Raw genomic sequence first — 20,573 nt, forward strand, 5'->3', positions numbered from 1 at the left:
TCACTTCAATGAAACTCAAATCTCATACTCTTTATGAACATCTGGAGAACATGAAAACCCATCACTTAATGATATGGTCAGATCATTCTCTATATAGAATATACCTACGAATGAGTAAGAAATAGTGGAATGCAACATCCTTTCCAAAAGCTGATGTAATGCAGTTCAGTTAAAATTGCTCAGGCTTTAAATTATTTCAACATTATCACAGTGAGCATTTCTGATATACATTGATCCTTTCAGGAAAGAGTAAAATGCCTATGTAATGGGAATAGACATTATTTTTTTTAATTTTTTTTCTTGACTTTGACTATTATGGTCTAAAATAAATAGGAGGAATAATATGTTCTATGAAGAAACTACAATCCCAACATCCAAGTTTTACATCTGTTACATTGGCTTTTGACCTTTGGCTTTATGTGTAAGTTGATGGAAAATAGAATGTAACAGCTTTAGGGTAATGCCATTCAGTTTCTATCATGAAGCAAGTCTGTGCCACTGAGGTTAGAGATCAATTTTCACTCCAAACTACTGTTAACAGCCTTTTAAAAGAAGGGCTAATAAAAGAATGGATTCTGTCACTTGCCTTGCTTAGGAATAAAATAAATGAGAATATGAAATAGAAAAGCACACCATAAAGTATCCAGGCCACAGCTTCCACCGAGAGCTCTGCTTGGTGCCAGATGAGTTATGTTGCTCTGCCAAACAAGACCCAATAAAATTTTATTACAGAGAGCATCAACATTTTTTCTTTATTTACTCTCATTTTAGATTTTACTCTAAATATGATGTGTGTTATCATTATAAACGACATTTGCTCAAAACAGCAAATTGGGCCATTTTAAAGTACATTATTTGTTAAGGAAAGTAATTGGAAATATGTCTAATATATAAATACATGCCTTTAATAAGTACATAAAATCAAAATGCACTGTCATATAAACTGCTCAAATCATGTTTGCTCATTAAGCTCATCAGTACTTTGTAATGAAACCTTGCATGACAAGACTTTATTTCAATTAGTAGACATACATTCTTCTTCAGGTCCGGTGTATCCTAGAAGAATGGTTTGTAAAATCTTCATTAAAACTCCAGATCATTTTTTTTATGGTGGTGGTACTGGGGTTCCTGGAAGCCCTTCTACCTCCGGGCTACACTCCCAGACCTATTTTTACATTTTTATTTGGAAACAGGGTCTCCTAAGCCAGCGCGCGCTGGCTTCGAACCTGCGCGATCCTCCTGTCTCTGCCTCCCAAGCACGGGGATTACAAGCGTGCGCCACCACGCCCGGCAACTCCAGATATTTTATACAAAAAAAATCCTGACTGAAATCAAAGATTCATACCCAGTTTACCTCAGAAAATCTTATTCAGGTACACCCCCCTTGTCTTCATTGTATAAGAAATTCCTATAAAGAAGGAAGGACAGGATTTAGGGCCTCCAATACTATCGGATGAAAGGGAAAATTGGTTTCTCCAAGTTAGTCACAACAGATCTTCACAACCTGAGTGGGCTGTTGAGGTTTAACATTAAGAGTTTCAACTTTTAAAAGATCATCATTTGGAAATATATATGTAAAAATAGATCAATAGCAGTTGTTAACAGTGAATAATTAATGGAACTTTAAAAACAGAAATTTATCAGATTTTCCGCATAACATGACAGTTCAAACAGAATGCCTTGAGTATTCTGAAATATGTTAGATGATTAGTGTTTATTTCTCAGATAACTTTAATCTTAGCATAAAATTGAAATTTGCATTGATGTTGGAATTTCTGCTTTTTAGGTAAAGAAGAGATCATAAAGCAAAATTCCACCAAAAACTAAAGTGGGTCTTTTTAAAGTAGAAAATAGAAGCCAGCATGTTCAGTCATGATTATAAATAGGCTGTTGTGTTTCTGAGGTACAACCTATGATCTGTCAATTAAAATAGGTATTCTATTATGTGTTGTGAGTGCAGTATTTAAAACCCAACTAAATATATATTTTTCTTTCTTCTAGAAATGAAGTAAGTATTGGTGAAAAATATTTGATCATATTCCTAAATAGTCTAAATAATACCCTTTTGATGTCTATTGTCATGAGAATTCTTTGTATGTACTGGATAACTGGTAATTAACTTTTGGAAAGTGATATATCACAAACTGTGTATAAGTATTAGTGTATATCATGTATGCCTTTAACAAAGGAAATTATGATGAAAACCTGCATTAGAATATGAGCTACACTCTGAGGAGTTATGATTTTAATGACTTTTATTTCACATTTAAAACATCTACAAAATTTTGTTTTCAATTTTGGATTCAAACAAAATGTTTAGAAGGAAAATGAGGCTATATCCTTCAAAAGTGTTGGAACTTTAAAACAATTAATTAGAGTTTTCTTTTCTCTTTTAGATGATAGGTTTGTTTCAAATTTGTAGAAAATCCTTTAATGTATATGAGCTAATTTTCTCTTTTGACATGGTCTTTTTAGTAGAAATAAAAAGTATAACTTTTGTCTTTTCATATTCAAGGAAGATGTGTATGGAGGGTGAGAAAAAGTCCCTTAGACCCACTTATTATGTCAGATAACAACACCACTGATTGTGTACTTCACTCAATTTGCATCCAGATTAGCATCCCTCTTTAGGCTATAAGGCTGTAACAGTCACTTAGAAATGTTAGACCACATGATGCGCATTAACAAACATATCAAGGTCAAGCACTAGGCCAAACATGAGAAGGAGGGAGGGGGAGGAAATGGGGCAGGAATTAGTTAAGTGCTAATTGGGTGATGTGTGCATGTATGCCTCCACCATCTTGTACCCCATTAAGATGTATGACTGCAATGCACCAATAAAAAATTTTTAAAAATGAAATGTTAGACCATCATCCCCTACCCCATGTTCAGTCTCATGCATCCCTGTTTCACATCTCACATGAGGTTAACTCGGGCTCTCCTGTTCATCTTGAAAAGGAATGTGACCTTTAAAGCCCAGGCTCTTCAGAAATATCTTCAAACTAAACACCTGCAACATATGCAAGCAGCTCAGTGAATTTCTGGCAGCCAAACAACCTGCACGAGGTCAAACAAACATGCATAACATAAATGAGCAGCAGTTTTGCCAACCAATTATTTTCAGACATTTTATCCATTCTTTGAATTAACCAAGGATGGATCATGGGGTAATTGAAATGATCAGACAATGGTATTGCAGCCTGATGAGTAGGGGTAATGTCCAAATTTGCTGTGATGCCACTGACTGGTCCATGAACATCTGATATTAGTATAATCCCATGATGAGCATCAGTAGCATGGTGTTATAATTCAAAATTTGTCTAAGGTATATGCGATTGTATCTCCACACTTCCTACCCAGCACAGTATTTCCTTGGAAATTTGGAATTTTTATGCTCTTTCCTTTATTTTCCTAATCCTTCCCCTATCCAAGTCCATTTGTTGCTTGAACATTCTATATTTTCCCATATGTTTTGCAACACTGGGGATTAGTGTGGCCATAGTCAGAATACTTATTCTTATGCCAAATGTAAATTAAAATTGTTTTGGAGTTTCCAGAAAGCAACCTCATTACTTAGCCGATACACTGCACTTGCTCCTTTAACATTACTATTTATTTTTCAGTGAACTGCGCTAGTTTTTTCTAATAGAATAAAAGAGTTTGATGTTGACATTAATTACAATCTATATTCAAAGTGAAACAGTAGAATAAATGTGACTACAGGGTAACTATATACTTTATTACAAATTATGATATCTAAGATTACTAATATTTTTTGGCCAGATTCTCTAGTGTAGAAGGAAAAAGCTGAAAAAGAAAAAAGCTGAAGACCCTACTCCAGAGTATTTAATGATAGTGTTTCTAATTCACACAGATGTCACCAAATCTAATTGTTTGAAAAAGAAACAAGATACTAAAGCTAATGTTTTCCTGAATTGTAGAAGATAGACATTAGAGCATTTTTACATATATATATGACTATATTAATTTTATATTAAGAAAGTGGGTTGAAAATTTGAAAACTACCAAAAGAAAAATTTTATCAGTCATCATTCTGATAAAAACTAATTTTGCCTCCAGCAAATCTATCGTCCTGTAAATTTACTTTTAGCCAGCTACCCCATTATTCCCAGATGATGAATATTCTCATCTGCAGAGATTTCATATCAAGCTTTCAACAAAAATGATGTTGGTAACAATGGGATTGTTATTCTCTTTTTTTTTCTTTGTTACTACAGCTGCACTAATGGAAAGATTGCCTCAAGCTGTCAGTTATGTGATGGTTACTGTTACAATGGTGGCACATGCCAGCTGGACCCTGAGACAAATGTGCCTGTGTGTCTGTGAGTATTCTATAATGTCATGGGTAGTTTAAGATAGGGCTTGGTATGGACTTGAGATTCCCATTCTATTACTCACCTGTCTTGGGGCAATGCATTTTAAATGAGTGTTTCATGAACATCTCTGATCAAGTATTGTTCTCATTTGCCTCATGTGCTACAGAATCTCCTTCATCAATTTTTTAATGATTTCACAAAGAAGAGCTCCTTCAGCTCTTAGCATCATACCATTTCAGACATTCTCAGAGCTTTGAACTTGGAAATGCCGGGGGAAATGATTCTAATTCTATTGACCTTATTCAGATATGTGAAAGCTATAGATAATCCTTTTATGAATTCCTTATTACTGTGGCATTCTTTTCTAAAGAACGTGGGATAGCTCCTCAAGTGTATAATGCTATTTGATGTTTCTGTCAGGCTTAAGAGTATTGTATTATATAAACCAATTAATCCCTGATTCCTTTAGAATATATTATATCCGGTCTGAACATGTAGAGAAAATACCAGAGAATCTTAATGTGCCCTCCAAATTTGAAATTTAACATTTCTCCCTCTGTTCATCTTGGACAACCATTCAGCTTCAGTGGTCAGTGTACTGAGCTTTGCTTTAACCCTGTTTGGTGGGAGAAATGGTGTCCACTTAGGACCTACTTCTGCACCGGGTCCCTCACCTTGTCAGAGTAGCATGCAAAGAGTGTGTTTGAGTGCGAAGTGAGCATACTTGGGATCATTCTTATGCATATGTTACTATCTCTGTATAAAATAAGTTTAAAACATATTAAGCAAAAAAATTAAGGGGGAAAAAAGTCAGACGCCTTATTTAGCTGTATTTTACTGAAATTCTGCAGATGCTCTGTGGGGTTTAAAAGTCAGCGCTGTGACCAGAAAGAGAACCCTTGTGATCACTACTGTCAGAATGAGGGGATTTGCACTTTAACTGCGTTTAATGAGCCGAGATGCAAGTAGGTTTAACCTTCCACTTACCACTGCGCTTTGTGTGACATCATTTCAGGCCACAGTTCATTGGTTTAAATCATGAACATCCACATGCATTTCACAGTGTATACTTAATCGCGGGGCTCATCCGTGTCATACACACTTAACCTTTGCTTCGCTCACCGATAAGTATGTGCACCACAGACTCCTAGAGTGTCTAAAATATAACAGCGATGGAATGAAAAAGCTAGTGGAACTGTCTAATAAATGCATTTGCTAGACTAGTGTTTTTTAATTAGGTAAGTACAGAAGCGGGTGCTTTAAGACTCTATTGCTATATACTATTTTGAGGATAATGATCTTTAATTAGTAACTGACTTTTTCATTTTAAGACTGAGGAGTTAATATGTTATTTTTTTATGTTGCCTAAAATTTCCCTGAAAACTGTCTTCCCTTGATCTGTAAGACTTTCTAATAGAAGAAATAGAAATTTAGTTTTTTCACAGTTTAACTCATTCTTCGTTCAGGTGGCGGTATTTTGAATATTCATGAAAAATAAACCCATATTTTCTCTAAGAAATTTCAAGGATCACTTTGGCCTTGACCACAATGGGAACTATTTTGACAAAGTACATTTGAGCTTTAGAAATGGCTCATATTTGGCATCTGCCTTAAAGCCTAATGTCATAACCAGCATCTCTTGCAAGCATCTGACAATAGCCATACTATGGTGGTAGCAACAAAACTAAAATTGGTTTTAAGGCACAATTGCATAAAAATGAAGGTATTTCCTACTCGAACTCTAGCATTTTATTCATAATGAACTGCCAGAGTTTTGAGGCCAAAGATGGAGCTGAAAGAGTATGGTTTTGAAGATGATGGTGATGGCAGGTGGAGGAAGGCCCTGCGCATCAGCTGCAAAGACCCCTCACGAAAAGAGGTGGCCGTGTTTCAAGTTAGAAAGGGATGAGCAATTGAAACAGGATGTGTGGCTGCAGGGAAGAAGAGAGAGGGAAGATCAATTCACTGATTCAGAGTTATTCAATTCAATCCAGAGTTAGTAAATCCACAGAGGTTCTTCATCAAGAATTGAACAAGGACTTAGTTTGGTTTCTTTTCAGAATACCTGCAATCCCTGCTCTCTCAGGTCTTTGCTATCCTGCCCCCTGCCTCACTGCTCCTGGGCAAAAACACAACGTAGGTCTCAAGATGACTCTGGCCCAAAGAATGTCCCTGTGCCACCTGAAGAAGAACTTCTCAAGGTTACATCAGCCCACAATAAAACTCGCGTCCCCTTCAGACTCATAGGGTTTTAAAATAATAATGAAGTGGGGCATGGTGGCATACATTTGTAATCCCAGTACTTGGGAGCCTTAAACAGGAGGATACCAGGTTTGAGACCAGCCTCAGCAACTAATTGAGCTAGGGGTGTAGCTCAGAGATTGAATACCCTTGGGTTCAGTCTCCAGTACCACACACATGCACGCACGCACACATGCACGCACTAATAAGAACCAGCTTATCTTATATACCCAGCCAAGAAAAATGTTAGTTGGAGGAATTTATTTTCAATAAACTTTGTTTGTATGTACCTATATTTCTATTTCTATCTGCATTTGGTTTTGTGCAAATATTGCCTATACCTCAGTTTTTCTCTGCTTCAATCTATTCTGAAAGTAAGAGTAGTATTTATTATTACATTCCTCTAACAAGTCATACAAAAGCATAGAGGAATTATGTTCTGTTATCATTCATTTATTCATTCATTCACTTTTTATTTGTTCATTTGTTAACCAAATATTGATAACCTATGAAAAATGAGATCTGTCAATTTATAAAAAAGTAAAATAACCACTAAAGGTGACTCAAAATACCTTGTATCTTTCAGTGTGTTAAGCATTCTACATATTTTATGTGTAATGTTGGAGAGTATATAGTAGTAATAATAATCTTTATTAAGTAATTTTTATTCCCACTTCACCGTTGAGAACACTGAGGCAACACACTGGAAGTGGTGGGTGTCTGGGGCTCAGATCGTGCTTGTTTGGTCTAAAGCCCAGGCCCTGGCTATAGCTGCGTGATGTACTGCTCTCTTTATGCTGTAAAATTCCACTACTCATTTTAGGTAGCTGACTGAATTTGATAAACATTAAATTACCATTTAATAATTGTTAAAATAAAATATGATCAGCATGCTTGGGAAAGTAACTAGAGATTAATTAATAATTCCAAATGGGAGAGTGGAAGGCTTTTAAGTGAAGTAACATTTTAATAACATTTAAAAAATTCATATTGGACTCACAAGGGAGAAGTGGCTGAAAAAAATTTTAAAGGAAGGATAACATAGAGAAAGAGAATAAGTCTGAAAGCAAAAAGGGGTTACTTAAGAAAGAAAATGGGCACTGTGGCACACTGAGAGAAAAGAAGACCAGGAGATATGTTGAGATCAGTTTAAAACATGAGATTGGATTTATTTTTTTATTGTTGAGTACAGTGTTTGAATACAACTTTATTTTTTAATACAGTGTCCTTACAGACAAATTGGAATAATGTTGCTTAAGTCTTTTATATTCTTCCTAATTTTCTGCTGGCTAACTAATAGAGAACTATTTTATTTGAGGATTTTATTCATTTCTCCTGTTCTATCAGCTGTATATCTAACTATAGCTGTATATCTATCAGCTTGATTTATCTAACTAGATAGTAGACATAAAAGATATGCATTTCAGCTGGGCATGGTGGCGCACACTTATAATCCCAGCATTTGGAAGGCTGAGGCAGGAGGATTGCAGTTAGAGCACAGCCTCAGTTACTTAGTGAGGCCCTTGGTGACTCAGTAAGATCCTGTTTCAAAATAAAGAATAAAAATAGGGCTGGGGATGTAGTGCGGAGGTAGAATGCCCCTGGGTTCAATCTCAGGTACCACACACAAAAAGGATATGCATTTCGTAATGACAAAATGAGTAGTTTTTCAGGAAAACATATGACTCCTAAATATATATGTATACTAAATAACCAATATTAGATTTATAGCAAAAGAGCAGAAGGTTGATGTTGGAACCATAGGAAATGGTCATTTTCTATTCTGTATAGAGAAGCTATCAACAAACACAAAGGTGAATAAATACAAAGTGAAGATTATCAACGTGTAGACTACTCTATGTCAAAGGAAAAGATTATGTGAAAGAATATCAGCTCTAGACAGTTCAAAAAGGCTAAACATAACGTGTTTTTTTTAATTTTACAATTAGACTGCCACATGAGAGATGTTTTGAAGTCCCCTTATAGACAGAAATTGCCCTGCAATTGGCTAATTGAAAGCTGAGGAGGTAGGGGAAAATGTGGATTCCTTTCTCAATGTTTCTTTATGCATTAATGAAGTTGGGGTCTAGGGAAAATATATTTATAACAAAGAAGGAAGATTTACCTATTCAAAAGAACTACCTTTTCACTAATAACAACCCACTGTCAGAAACTATGGTGCATAAAAAGTGATTAAGACACAGATTTCATGTTTATGTCTCTTAGACTTGAAATTTCAAGACTATAAAAATGTTTAGTTTTCCTTAGAATATTTATAACTCATGTTCAGTACTGACATGTAAGTTAACATAAGAAAATTTCAATATAAAGTACTTAGGATCCTGTGCAATACCAAGGAGTCCAGCTGAGGGAATGTGAAGCTGGACAGTATCTTTCTAGTGGAAATTTCTGGAAACACAGGATTCAGCCTTAAGTCTCAACTGCAGTGCTCATATATCTTTAAAGAAAACTTTGTAGATAGGATTTCATCCATAGGTTTATTGAAAACAAAAGTTGCTTTAAGAGATACAATGTAGTGCTTGCTTTATTTTCATAGGTAGTACATTTTATTTCAGAGTGAAAAGCTATTTGAATTGGAAAGTCCGTAGAGTATTCAGATCTATGAAGGTGATGGTTTTTTCACATCGAAAATTTATTGCTATATCCTTCAATTTAAGAAAGAGAAGGCTTTGAAAGCATTCACTTCTCTTTCTTGGTGACCATTTTCATTTATTTTTATGTGTGAAGAAACAAGAATACTTCAAGTTAAAGTTAGAGAGAAGAATAATAAATGTATATATTTATATTGATTTGAAATACTTTGGGCATTTATTAAAGCAGATATATTGAGTAATATTAAAACTGCATTTTAAAAATAATCTAATACATGCTATTTTGACAATATATTACTGAATATTCTCATAATTTGTGGAAATTACTAATACTATGAAGAATTATTGAGCTTAATAATAAGTTGACCATACTTTTCTGATTCTAAGATTCTTCCCTAGGGCTAGATTTCAATTACATTGGAATTATTATTATTATTATTATTATTATTATTATTATTATTATATAGAACTCCTTCTGCAGCATTACTACCTACCAGTACCCACAAGACACTGCAGCCTCCAATAATTTTAAAAAAATGTTTATAGCCCCTCTACCTCCCCTAACTCTGTCCCCATTCCACCTGGATCCTGGTGTCCACTAACAGCACCACAATAGAAAAACAGCAGGAGCCGTATCCTAGGGTTTCTCTGCTCCAATATATTTCGGTATTCACTGCCTCTCTCATGGTTTTTCCTACTTAACCCTCATCCTATTAGTCTCAACTCATGGCAAAGGAATAGTAAATATTGTTTGATAAATACTTAACCAAAGTTTACCAGAAAAAAAATCTAATTTCAGTGAGGGGAAAAATGGGTGTCAATTTTATTTTTATCACTTTATCGACTGAATTGTTTCCTGTAGTCCAAATTCATACTTAAAAGTCTTAGTAGCCCAGTTCTTTGATACTTTATAAAAGAAAGATCACCTTTCCTACATTTTTGAATAACACAAGAGTAGCCAGATCCTCAGTTTTAGTGGGCATAGCCACAGCCTCCTGTGTAGGAAGGACAGAAAATCCTTGAGCCTAGGACCTTGGGGGTAGCTTGCCCCACGGCTAGAGAAGTGGAGCTGCCACTTCCAACTGAGGGGCATGGGCCAGCAGCTAGGAATACCTCAAAATGGGATGCATTTGTGTTAGATCATAGGGCCTTTAAAGAGGTGCCTGTGTTAATGTGGTCCCTGGAGACTAAAATAAAAACAGAGATGGGCAAGGAGGGATAGGAGAGAGACATCAACAGTATATATACAGAGATGGCCACTTGGCCCTCACATAAAATTTGCCACCTAGAAGCAAGGTGAGAGGCCTCTGAAGAAACCAAATATGATGATACCTTGATCTCACATTTTCAACCTGTGAGAAAAAATTTCTCTTTTTTAAGTGACTTAGTCTTACTCGTGCTCTATTTTGTTATGGCAGTGGTAGCAAACTAATACAGAATTTGGTGCCAGGAAGTGGATTGCTGTTATAATATATACCAAAATGTGTGGAAATGGCTTTGAAATAAAAGCAGGTAAAAGATGGTAGAGTTTTAAAACAAATGTTGGAAAAGCCTAGATTGTCTTGAAGAAACAATTTGTAGAAATATGAATGGGAAAGGTAGCAAGGAACTCACTGCCTGGATCATAACCTAGTACTTTGTGGAAGGTGTAACTTGCAAGTGAGAAACTGGAAACTTAGCTGAGATTTCTCAGCAAAATGTCAAAGCCATGTCCTGTTCTCTTGTTGCTGATAATAGGAAAATATGAGAAGAGATAGAGAAATTGAAGGAGTTTCTAAGCAAACTTAAAGATTTGGAAAATTTTCAAGTGATCCCTATTGAGGGGGAGACAGATAATATATTCTCTATTTTGGAGAGAATAACAAAGGTGACTCTAAACAATAATATACTATGAAGACCTTATGGGTATAGCTCTTAGATCAAATCAACTATCTTGGCAGAAATTCTGCCCAACTGTAATGAAAGAGATGAAGGTAGGTAGATGAAGCAGGCTGTTGGACTTCTGAGAGGTCACAGAATGCGCCAAAAGATTTATTAAGCTAAAAATACATATTATCCTTCAAGGAAAGAAAAGTACAACTCCAAATGTGGTTCAGAGATCAGCAGGGCTTAAGAGCCCAGAGCAAGTGAGGCTTTCTCCTTTTGGCTACATAAGGCCAGCCAAGACCTAAGTTTCTATGGGTTTGGCTTCAGACTCCAGTATAATGTTGAAATTGAGTCAGGGGTTGCAAGGGAGGCATAATTCAGCAAAGGAGTGTGAAAACAGGCACATTATTGTGCTCCCAGTCGAGTTTTGTCAACAAAGTAGCCTATCCGTCAGCAGAGTTGTGCCCAAGAGAGGAAGTGAGCACACTTTTATAGCCAGCCGGGTCTGGGGGTGGAGGCTGGCGAGATGGAAGAATGCCTGTCCTCTCATCTGGGGTCTGCCAGGGCTCTGCTTCTGGCTTCCTGGGCCTCAGATTTCCTGGCCCAGCTGCAGGGGCTCCTGATGGGAGAGGGAGAGGACCCAACCCATCATCCAGAGCCTAGAGAGCAGAGCGTCAGCCAAGGTCCTGGAGAAGGTGTGCCGGCCCAGGGTCTAGGAGCTTCTGCCTCCAACTGAGCGAATTATGGGCCATTATTCAACAACTCAGACAATAGGATCACTGTCCTATTGGGCCCAAGGGACAGCAAAGAGAATTATCTTCAAGCCTTATAACCTAATAGAATTTGCCCTGCTGAGTTTCAGACTTATTGAGACCTCCAGCCCTTTCTTATTTCCAGTTTCTCCCTTTTAAAACGGGTTGAGAATTTGGGTTCTGCTGTGATGGGTGACTGTATTTCATACTCAAGGAGTACGTGAATATTGGGGGCCAGAGAGTGACTTCTAGGGTAACCAGTCAAATTCCTATGCTGAAGCCCTAGCCTTCAGAATGTGAGCACGTTTGGAGATGGGACCTCTTTAAGGATGTGATTGAATTATATGATTAAACCTAATCTTTAAAGGGATAATTGAGTGAAAAGACTGAATCCAATAGGATTAACATCCTTAAAAAAGGGGGAGACCAAGACACAGGTCAAAAAAAGGACGATCATATGAGGCTACAAGAAGACAGTAATTAAGGTGGGTGTGGTGGTGCACGCTTGTAATCCCCATGCTTGAGAGGCTGAGACAGGAGGATCGCACAGGTTCGTAGCCAGCCTCAGCTACTTAGAGAGGCTCTCAGCAACTTAGTGAGACCCTGTTTCCAAATAAAATATAAAATAGGTCTGGGAGTATAGCCCAGAGGTAAAAAAAAAAAAAACCTGAGTTCTACCCCCAGTAACACACACACACACACACACACACACACACACACACACACAGAAGACATTTATATGCCACACAGAGCGCAACAGTGAAGACAGCAAACCCGCTAACACTTTCATATCAGATGTCCAGCCACCCGAATAGTGGATAAACTAGTCTGTCATTTAAACCTATCAGTCTGTGGCACTTTATTATGGCAGTCTCAATAAATATGTATATAGTCACCATATGCGTTTTGGCTGAAGAATCATTAGTGGTCACTGTTAAGAACATGATTTAGTTGAATTCCCCACATGTGCATAGCTTCTTTGTCACAGAGAACAATGAAAAGGTCAGGAGTCTTCCCATCTCCTGTTTTCTGAATTTTCAATACAGATTTTAATTTAAATCCTATCCTTGCCTCTGTCTCCTGTATGGACAGCCCTAGAGATAACCATTACTTGTTAGTGTTTTTATTATCAAAGGTAAGACAGACAGTAAAGGAGTTTGCTTGATCTTATAAGAAGATGAAGTAGAAAGAACACAGGTTTTGGAGTTAGATTTAATTATTTTATATATACTTATTCCTCCAGTGGCCAATAGGCTTAAGCATTAGTTTCCTCATCTTTGTTTTTTGTTTTGTTTTGTTTTTGTTGTTTTTTGTACTGGGAATTGAACTCAGAGACATTCTAACCCTGACATACACTCACCCCTTTTTATCTTTTATTTTGAAACAGTGTCTTGCTATGTTACTGAGAGTCTTGCTGGGACCCTGCATCTGGCCTGGAATCTGTGATCCTCCTGTTTCAGTCCCCTAAGTACTGGGATTAGAGGCATGTACCACCACATCTAGCAGTTTCTTCTTTAAAATTATGTACACATAAAAAAGGGAAAAAAATGCTGTGTGGGGATACATGAGAAGATAGAAACATATTTTGTGCCACTAAATCTTCTATTCTGTTGTGTTTGACAAGAATATAATCCCAGACTTATAACTAGCATTTATTTTTAAATCTCAGTAGTGTCAATCCATCAAAAAAGTCTATTTGTTTTTGCACACACTACAAAACTATCATGCACAATGTATTTAAATGAGTCCTATTGGGATATGTCTAGAAACTGGCTTAATATTGGGTCAGAGTAATAATGCAGATATATTTTTCTAAAACTTCTTTGAGACACCCACAAAGACACTAAAATGATCAAGATTTCCAGTAGCAGTAAAAATAAAAACAATAGAAAATGTATTGTTAACAGTATGCAGTAGCTGAGGAGCTAATCATAATATCCTTGTGTCATAAACAAATATGCTACATTTATTTTTATATATGTTACATGACTTATTTCTATGCTACTTCAAATTAAATACCAGATTAGCCAGGCGTGGTGGCACAAGATTGTAATCCCCCCGCTTGGGAGGCAAGAACAGGAGGATCACGCTGGTTTGGAGCCAGCCGCGCTGGATTAAGAGACCATGTTTCCAAATAAAAAAAACATAAAATAGGTCTGGGAGTGTAGCCCAGACGTAGAAAGGCTTCCAGAAACCCCAGTACCACCAAAATAAATAAGTAAATAAGTAAATAAATAAATAAATAAATAAATAAATACAAGATTATATCTAGGAGCATAAGTGACCTGCCTATATATAACATTAAGAAAGAAAAGAGATTTGACCCTTGATTCATTCATACATTGTTTTTTTTATTACTTTTTACTTTTTTATTTATTTTTATTTTTATTTTTTATTTTTATTTTTATTTTTATTTTGGTGGTACTGGGGTTCCTGGAAGCCCTTCTACCTCTGGGCTACACTCCCAGACCTATTCTATACTTTTTATTTGGAAACAGGGTCTCTTAAGGCAGCGCGGCTGGCTTCTAACCTGCATGATCCTCCTGTCTCTGCCTCCCAAGCACGGGGATTACAAGCCTGTGCCACCACGCTCGACATTGTTTTTTGGTTTTTTTTAATGACAACACTCTCAATCTTTCTTTCCTCATACCCACTTATCAAGAAATGTTTATGTGGTATGTGGTATGTACAGGATGCTATTCTATGCACTAAAAGATATAATTGTGAATAAAACAGACAAAAATATTTGACTTTATGGACCCTAACCATCCAAAGGAAAAAGGACAGAAAATAAAGAAAATATGTGAAATATTTTATTTATGTTAATAATATGAAAATTTGTAATATATTAAGAAAAAAGTAAATTTTATGCTGCGTGTGATGGCGCACTTTTGTAATCCTAGTCCTTGAGAGGCTGAGACAGGAGTATCACTGGTTCTAAGTCAGACTCAGCAATGTAACAAGGTTCTCAGCAACATCGTGAAACACAGCTTCAGCTTCAAAATTAAAAAATAAATAAATAAAATAGGCCGAGGATATAGTTTGGAAGTAGATTGCCCCTGGGTTCAATACCAAGTACCACATACACACACACACACACACACACACACACACACACACACACACACACACAAGAAATAAAAGGAAAGAGGAATGTGGGAGTGGGATTTTGGGGGAATATTTATATTTTTATGTTAGGAAATTTCAAAAATTTCCAAAGAAAATTTTACTAAGTTGGTGATATTTGAATAATGACATTATGGATTATGTTACTATACAGGGAGAGAGTTACATAAATAGAATTAATTTAAAAAATACATAGATGAGAATAAGCATCACATTTAATTTTTCCTAAACACATAATGTTAAAATAAATAAACATATGTAAGATGTGGTTATAAGTATACACACATATACATGTATTAGTGTATATATATATATATATATATTCATATATATGCATATATAAAGGCATATGTAGATATGTCTGTATATGATATACATACACAGTGTTAGGAAAAGTCTTAACGTATATTAAAATGATAACATAGGTAGTGCTGTTAGTAGGATTTGGGTCATATTGATATTTTAAATTTAATTTTCCTTCTAATTTGTATTCTCTTTTTAAAACAGAAGAAAAAATAAGCTTTTTAAATTGTTTTAATTGTTTGAAAAAGGAGAGCCAAAAAGACCTAACTCAAATATTATACTGCTTTGGAAATCATATCCATGTAAGCACTCACTGTTTTGAGAATGGCAGTATGGCAAAACACCAGGACACTTTGTATGATATATGTTATTGCTCCTCGCCCACAGCAAGAACAATTCTCCATGTGGTCAGACACAAGATAGCATTGTTGGTTTTTATGGTTTACTTCCTCATTTAAAACAAAATCTAAATATAACTTGCTGTGAGCATTTTCCTCACATCTCTAGCTTTTTTTTTTTAGTTTTATTAGATTTATATGGACATCTGTTTTCATTTATCTTTTCTGAAAATGTGGTTTTCCACAAAATAATAATTTTAATCTTCTCAAAAGTGTGTGTGAGTTTGTGTGTGTTTACATTTCTCATAAGGTATCCCATATTTTATGGTGGGAATTGACCTTTCCTTAGTATGTGGCCTCTGGACAGGATGCATATTTATGGAAAATTGTTCTGGGAATGTTGACTATCCTAATCGATGGCCCTTTTAAATTTATATGTCTCTTCCTCTCCAGCAGATTGTAAATTCCTTCAAGTAAGAAGTTACATCTGATTTATCTATTGCATCCCAACCGCTAGCATGAATGGTTCATGTATTTCATGCTCAGATGTAAGGGTCTGGGTACTTTTCTTGTATTATGCTATATGGCAGCCTGTGGCCTAATAATCATTTCATTTTTGTGATAGCTCCTCTGTGTTTACAAATTTTCACAGGATGAAAAGAAAGAAAAGGATAAAAAACTACTCATTTTGCTATGAGTTTCGATCCATTTTGCTATCTTTATGATAACTTTTGAAACTATCACTGGGTATTTTATAAATTTTAGTTTAGGAACTTACATTAAATTCTCTAAATTAAATAGATTAGCTTATTACACCATCCGATTAGGCAAACTTTAATTCATTTTGTCCTATCTTTTTTTGCCTTTCGTATGTCAGTCATCTGTCGTTTTTACTTTGGGATTCTCTCTCAAACATGGATGAGGAGTAGGAAAAAAGTTGGACATAGTTCCTGCCATTGAGGGCATCTGTGTCTGTTTGAGGAAAGATAAGCATTTAGTGGGGAATATCGCAGGTGCTTTGGGGATCTGAGTACTGCAACTGGTACTGTGGAGAAATACCGGACAATGATTGAACTTTGAAATAACTCCCAGGAACTTGCCATGCTTAGCTAGGAGTCTGAAATTCATTCTAGAGGTAGTAAGGGAACAAGAGCGCCACTTGAAATGTGGAGGGTCACAGATGTATCTGTGGTTCCAAAAGATCTTTTTTTAAAGGGGCGGTAATCAAAATTGAACTCAGGGTCTTTATAACTCCAAGCTACACCCCCAGCCATATTTATTTGTTTGTTTGTTTGTTTGTTTGTTTATTTATTTATTTATTTATTTATTTTTGTGGTACCGGGGATGGAACCCAGGGGCATTCTACCTCTGAGTTACACTCTCAGCCCTATTTTTATTCTTTTATTTTGAAACAGGGTCTCATTGAGTTGCAAAGGGCCTAACTAAGTAGCTGAGGCTGTTCCCGATCTATGATTCTCCTGTTTCAGCCTCCCAAATTTTGGGATTACAAGTGTGTGCCACCACACCTGGATTTATTTTTTATTTTGAAACTTGATCACACTAAGTTGTCCACAGTCTTAGTTGCTCAGTCTGGCTGAGAACCTGGGAACCTCCTGTCTCAGCCTCCCAATCAAAAAGGTCTTTCTGACCTAGTGATCTGCTAGAAAGAGTCCATAGGTTTGGAAGATTAGATTTTATAATATTTCCCAATTTGTAATGTAAAAGAGGACACCATTTTTTTGTGTGTGTGGTACTTGGGGTGGAACACAGGGGCTTTTCTACCTCCAGGCTATCCTCCCAGAGCTATTTTATATTTTATTTGGAAGCAGGGTCTCACTAAGTTGCTGAGAGCCTCACTAAGTAGCTGAGGCTGGCTTCTAACCTGTGCAGTCCTCCTGTCTCAGCCTCCCAAGCGCGGGGATTACAGGCTTGAGCCACCATGCCCGGCTCAAGGATACCTTTTTTAACTTAAAAGAAATGGATCTAAATCACACACACACACACACACACACACACACACACACACACACACACACACACATACAGCTGTAGAGGGCCTCATATTTTATTTTTGAAGCTTTTCTTTGTTCCCTTTTTTCTTTTCTGTGTCTCTAAAAGTGTTTTGAGGATTAAAGAAAATCTCATGTATATAAACCACACAGAATATTGTCTTGAGCATAGTAAACAGTTTTTTTAAAGTAAAATTTTAAAGCCACTGTAATGGGCCAGTCATAAAATGAGCAGAATCTGCTATAATTTCAGCTTTTAGGAGTTTGATGATAAAGAAGTGAGGCAAAAAAGGTGATTTTAAGTAAAAATAAGGCAATATTTCACATAAAAAGGTCGCATTGCCAGGAGAAAGTGGTAATAGTCACTAGAAAGTGTGTTTAGTAAAGGGCACTCAGCGTCTATTGAGTGTAGAGAGGGAGAGAGGGAAGGGTGTTGCTCCCAGTCATCTCAGACTCCTGCAGGAACTAGCTTTATAAACACTGAAAGTGCCTTCTTAAAAAGTAGAAGGATACGCAGTGAATATGTAAGTACCGAAGGGACCTTCCCTAAAAGAGTGATCTGAAATAGGCACTTTGTCATTTTATTTGGAATAGTGATTGTTCCAGTCTAATTATTTTACTAAAAGTTCACCACTCTTTTTCAAGTCCGTAGCGTGAGGAATCGAAAGGGAAATTCACAGGAAATAGAGAAACCATTGTGGTGGCTTTGGTTGGAATGTAATGAGTCGTGTGCCTGTCACATTATTAAAAAGTAGAAATTATTCCTCTGTATTGTGACAGGCATTTCAAGCCTTGATTTCTCAAAACATTGGACTTGCAGAGAGGAGGCTGCACAAGGTGCTCTTCCTGGCCCCGCTGTCAGGTTGAATCACACTCCTTCAGGTGGGCCAGCCACCTGATGGCCCTACAGAGACAGCTGAGGAGAGTCCAGGGAAGTTGTCACCAGTGAGTCCTGGCCGATCAGAGGTTTCAACCGGGCTATGGAGCAATTCAACCGCAGCAGCCTGTGGAGTCCGTGTTTCAAGAGTCAGGTCATCGCATGCCCTGATTTGCTTTCTGCCCCTTGACATATTTTCAGAGCACAAAGTATGAAATGTACATGTCTTTGAGAGCACTAAGGGCCAAGAAATCCTGTCACATCAATATCTATCTTTTATGATCCCAGGTAACAGGTTGTAGATTGTATAGCTTTCGCCAAACTAGTCATGCCATGAGGGAATAAAAGGAAACAGAGAAATCATATTTTTCTGTTCATGTTTAAAATCTAGCCTGTGTTTTGAGAGTACAAATGGCATGACTTAATAAAGAAAAGCAGCTACATAGACTAGAGATAACAATAGTGTGCTACTCAGGTTGAAAAGCCAGAAGAAAGAATTTTAAAAGCTTTTCCAGCCGGGCATGGTGGCGCACGCTCGTCATCCCAGCTAGAGAGGCTGAGACAAGAGGATCTGGGTTTGCGAACAGCCTCAGTTACTCCGTGAGGCCCTCTGTAACTTAGTGAGACCCTGTTTCAAAATAAAGAATAAAAAATAGGGCTAGGAATGTAGCTCAGAGATTGAATGCTCCTACGTTTCATCCTCAGTATCACACACACAGAAAATAAAGAAAATTATAAATGTTTGGGAAGATTGATATATTTAATCTGATAGAAGCATTGAACAAGGTATACATTATTGAAATGTCACATTAGGTCATTAATATGCACAATTTTATGTTTTTATGTTAATGTAATTTTACAAAATGTATGTGGACCCAGGCATGGTGGTATGTGGACCCAGGCATGGTGGTATGTGAATCCAGGCATGGTGGTATGTGACTGTAATCCCAGTACTTGGGAGGTTGTGTAGGAGGATCAGAGGTTCAAGGCCTACCTCAGGAACTGCCTCAGGAACTTTGAGGTTCTCAACATTTTAGTGACACTATGTTTCAAAATAAAAAATAAAAATAAAATAGAGCTGAAGGTGTAGTTCAGAGTTAGAAAACTCCCAGGTTTAATCCCTAGTACTGCAAAATATAATAAAATTAAGTTTAAACAACTATATATGGTGTAGCTATTTTTATGCAATATTGAAGTAATTCCACTATTTTCCTTTCATTTGGGACATATTCTTGCCCTCTTAAACCATCAGCAGATCAGAATAACCAAAGAAACCAAACACAAAGCAACTAATGTGTGATTTTCCTTTTAACTGTTATTTCTTTAACCATATGTATATTTTTCCTTCCATTAGAGTGCTTCCCCTAGATCTTACTGCTTTAATATCTGTTTTCACATATTTATGACAACAAAGGTTTATTTCTCGCTCATGTTCCACTTTTAAACAGGTTAATAAAATTGGAGCAACCTTCAGCCTAGCACTTGATTTCAAATATACTTTGTATAATTCTCACAAGAGGGTTAGATTCATGTTTACCCATATGCATTAAGAGTAAAAAAAAAAAAAACTTAGAAATTCCTCATATTATCATCACCTTGAGAAATATTTATTTTTCCTTTCCACAACTATTATAGTAGCAAAAAGAGTCATAATATTAAAGGAGCAGAGAAACTTAAGTCCAAAGTCTCCTCCACTGAAAATACAAATCAGAAATTTTAATTATTTTGATATTGGTATGGAAAATATTTTTTTACATTTAACATTAATAATGTTAAAAAGTGTTCACAAACCTCATATTAACTCAGATGACATGAAAATTTTATGTATATATACCAGTATCTTCACAAACTTTAAAAAATTTTGCCTTTATGATGTTTAACTTGCTGTACAAAGAAGAAAAAGTAAAAGAAAGAAAAGTACGGAGGAAAGAAAGATATGCGGTAGTGAAAATCACACAAAAGAAAAGGTAAAAGTGTTAAAATAGAAAAGGAAATGTATGTGAGTGGGGGGAAACGGTTAAAACCTAAGAGGGTAGATCTATAAACAATGTGGAACTCAGGCGGAAAAGATTTCTCTCTCCCATAGGATAATAGAAAGGAGAAGCCTAAAAT

General features: G+C 36.3%; 1 protein-coding gene across 1 annotated transcript in view; it reads left to right on the forward strand.

Moving 5' to 3' along the window:
• The window catches only part of LRP1B (LDL receptor related protein 1B), a 1,956,425-nt gene that overhangs the window by 1,901,514 nt on the left and 34,338 nt on the right, over positions 1-20,573 (forward strand). The window contains exon 86 of the mRNA XM_080689945.1: positions 4,239-4,343. Coding sequence (XP_080546071.1) covers positions 4,239-4,343 — 105 coding nt within the window. The remainder of the gene's footprint in view (positions 1-4,238; positions 4,344-20,573) is intronic.

The sequence above is a fragment of the Muscardinus avellanarius genome (genome assembly GCF_963383645.1).
Source record: "Muscardinus avellanarius genome assembly, chromosome: 2".
Taxonomy (NCBI): Eukaryota; Metazoa; Chordata; class Mammalia; order Rodentia; family Gliridae; genus Muscardinus; species Muscardinus avellanarius.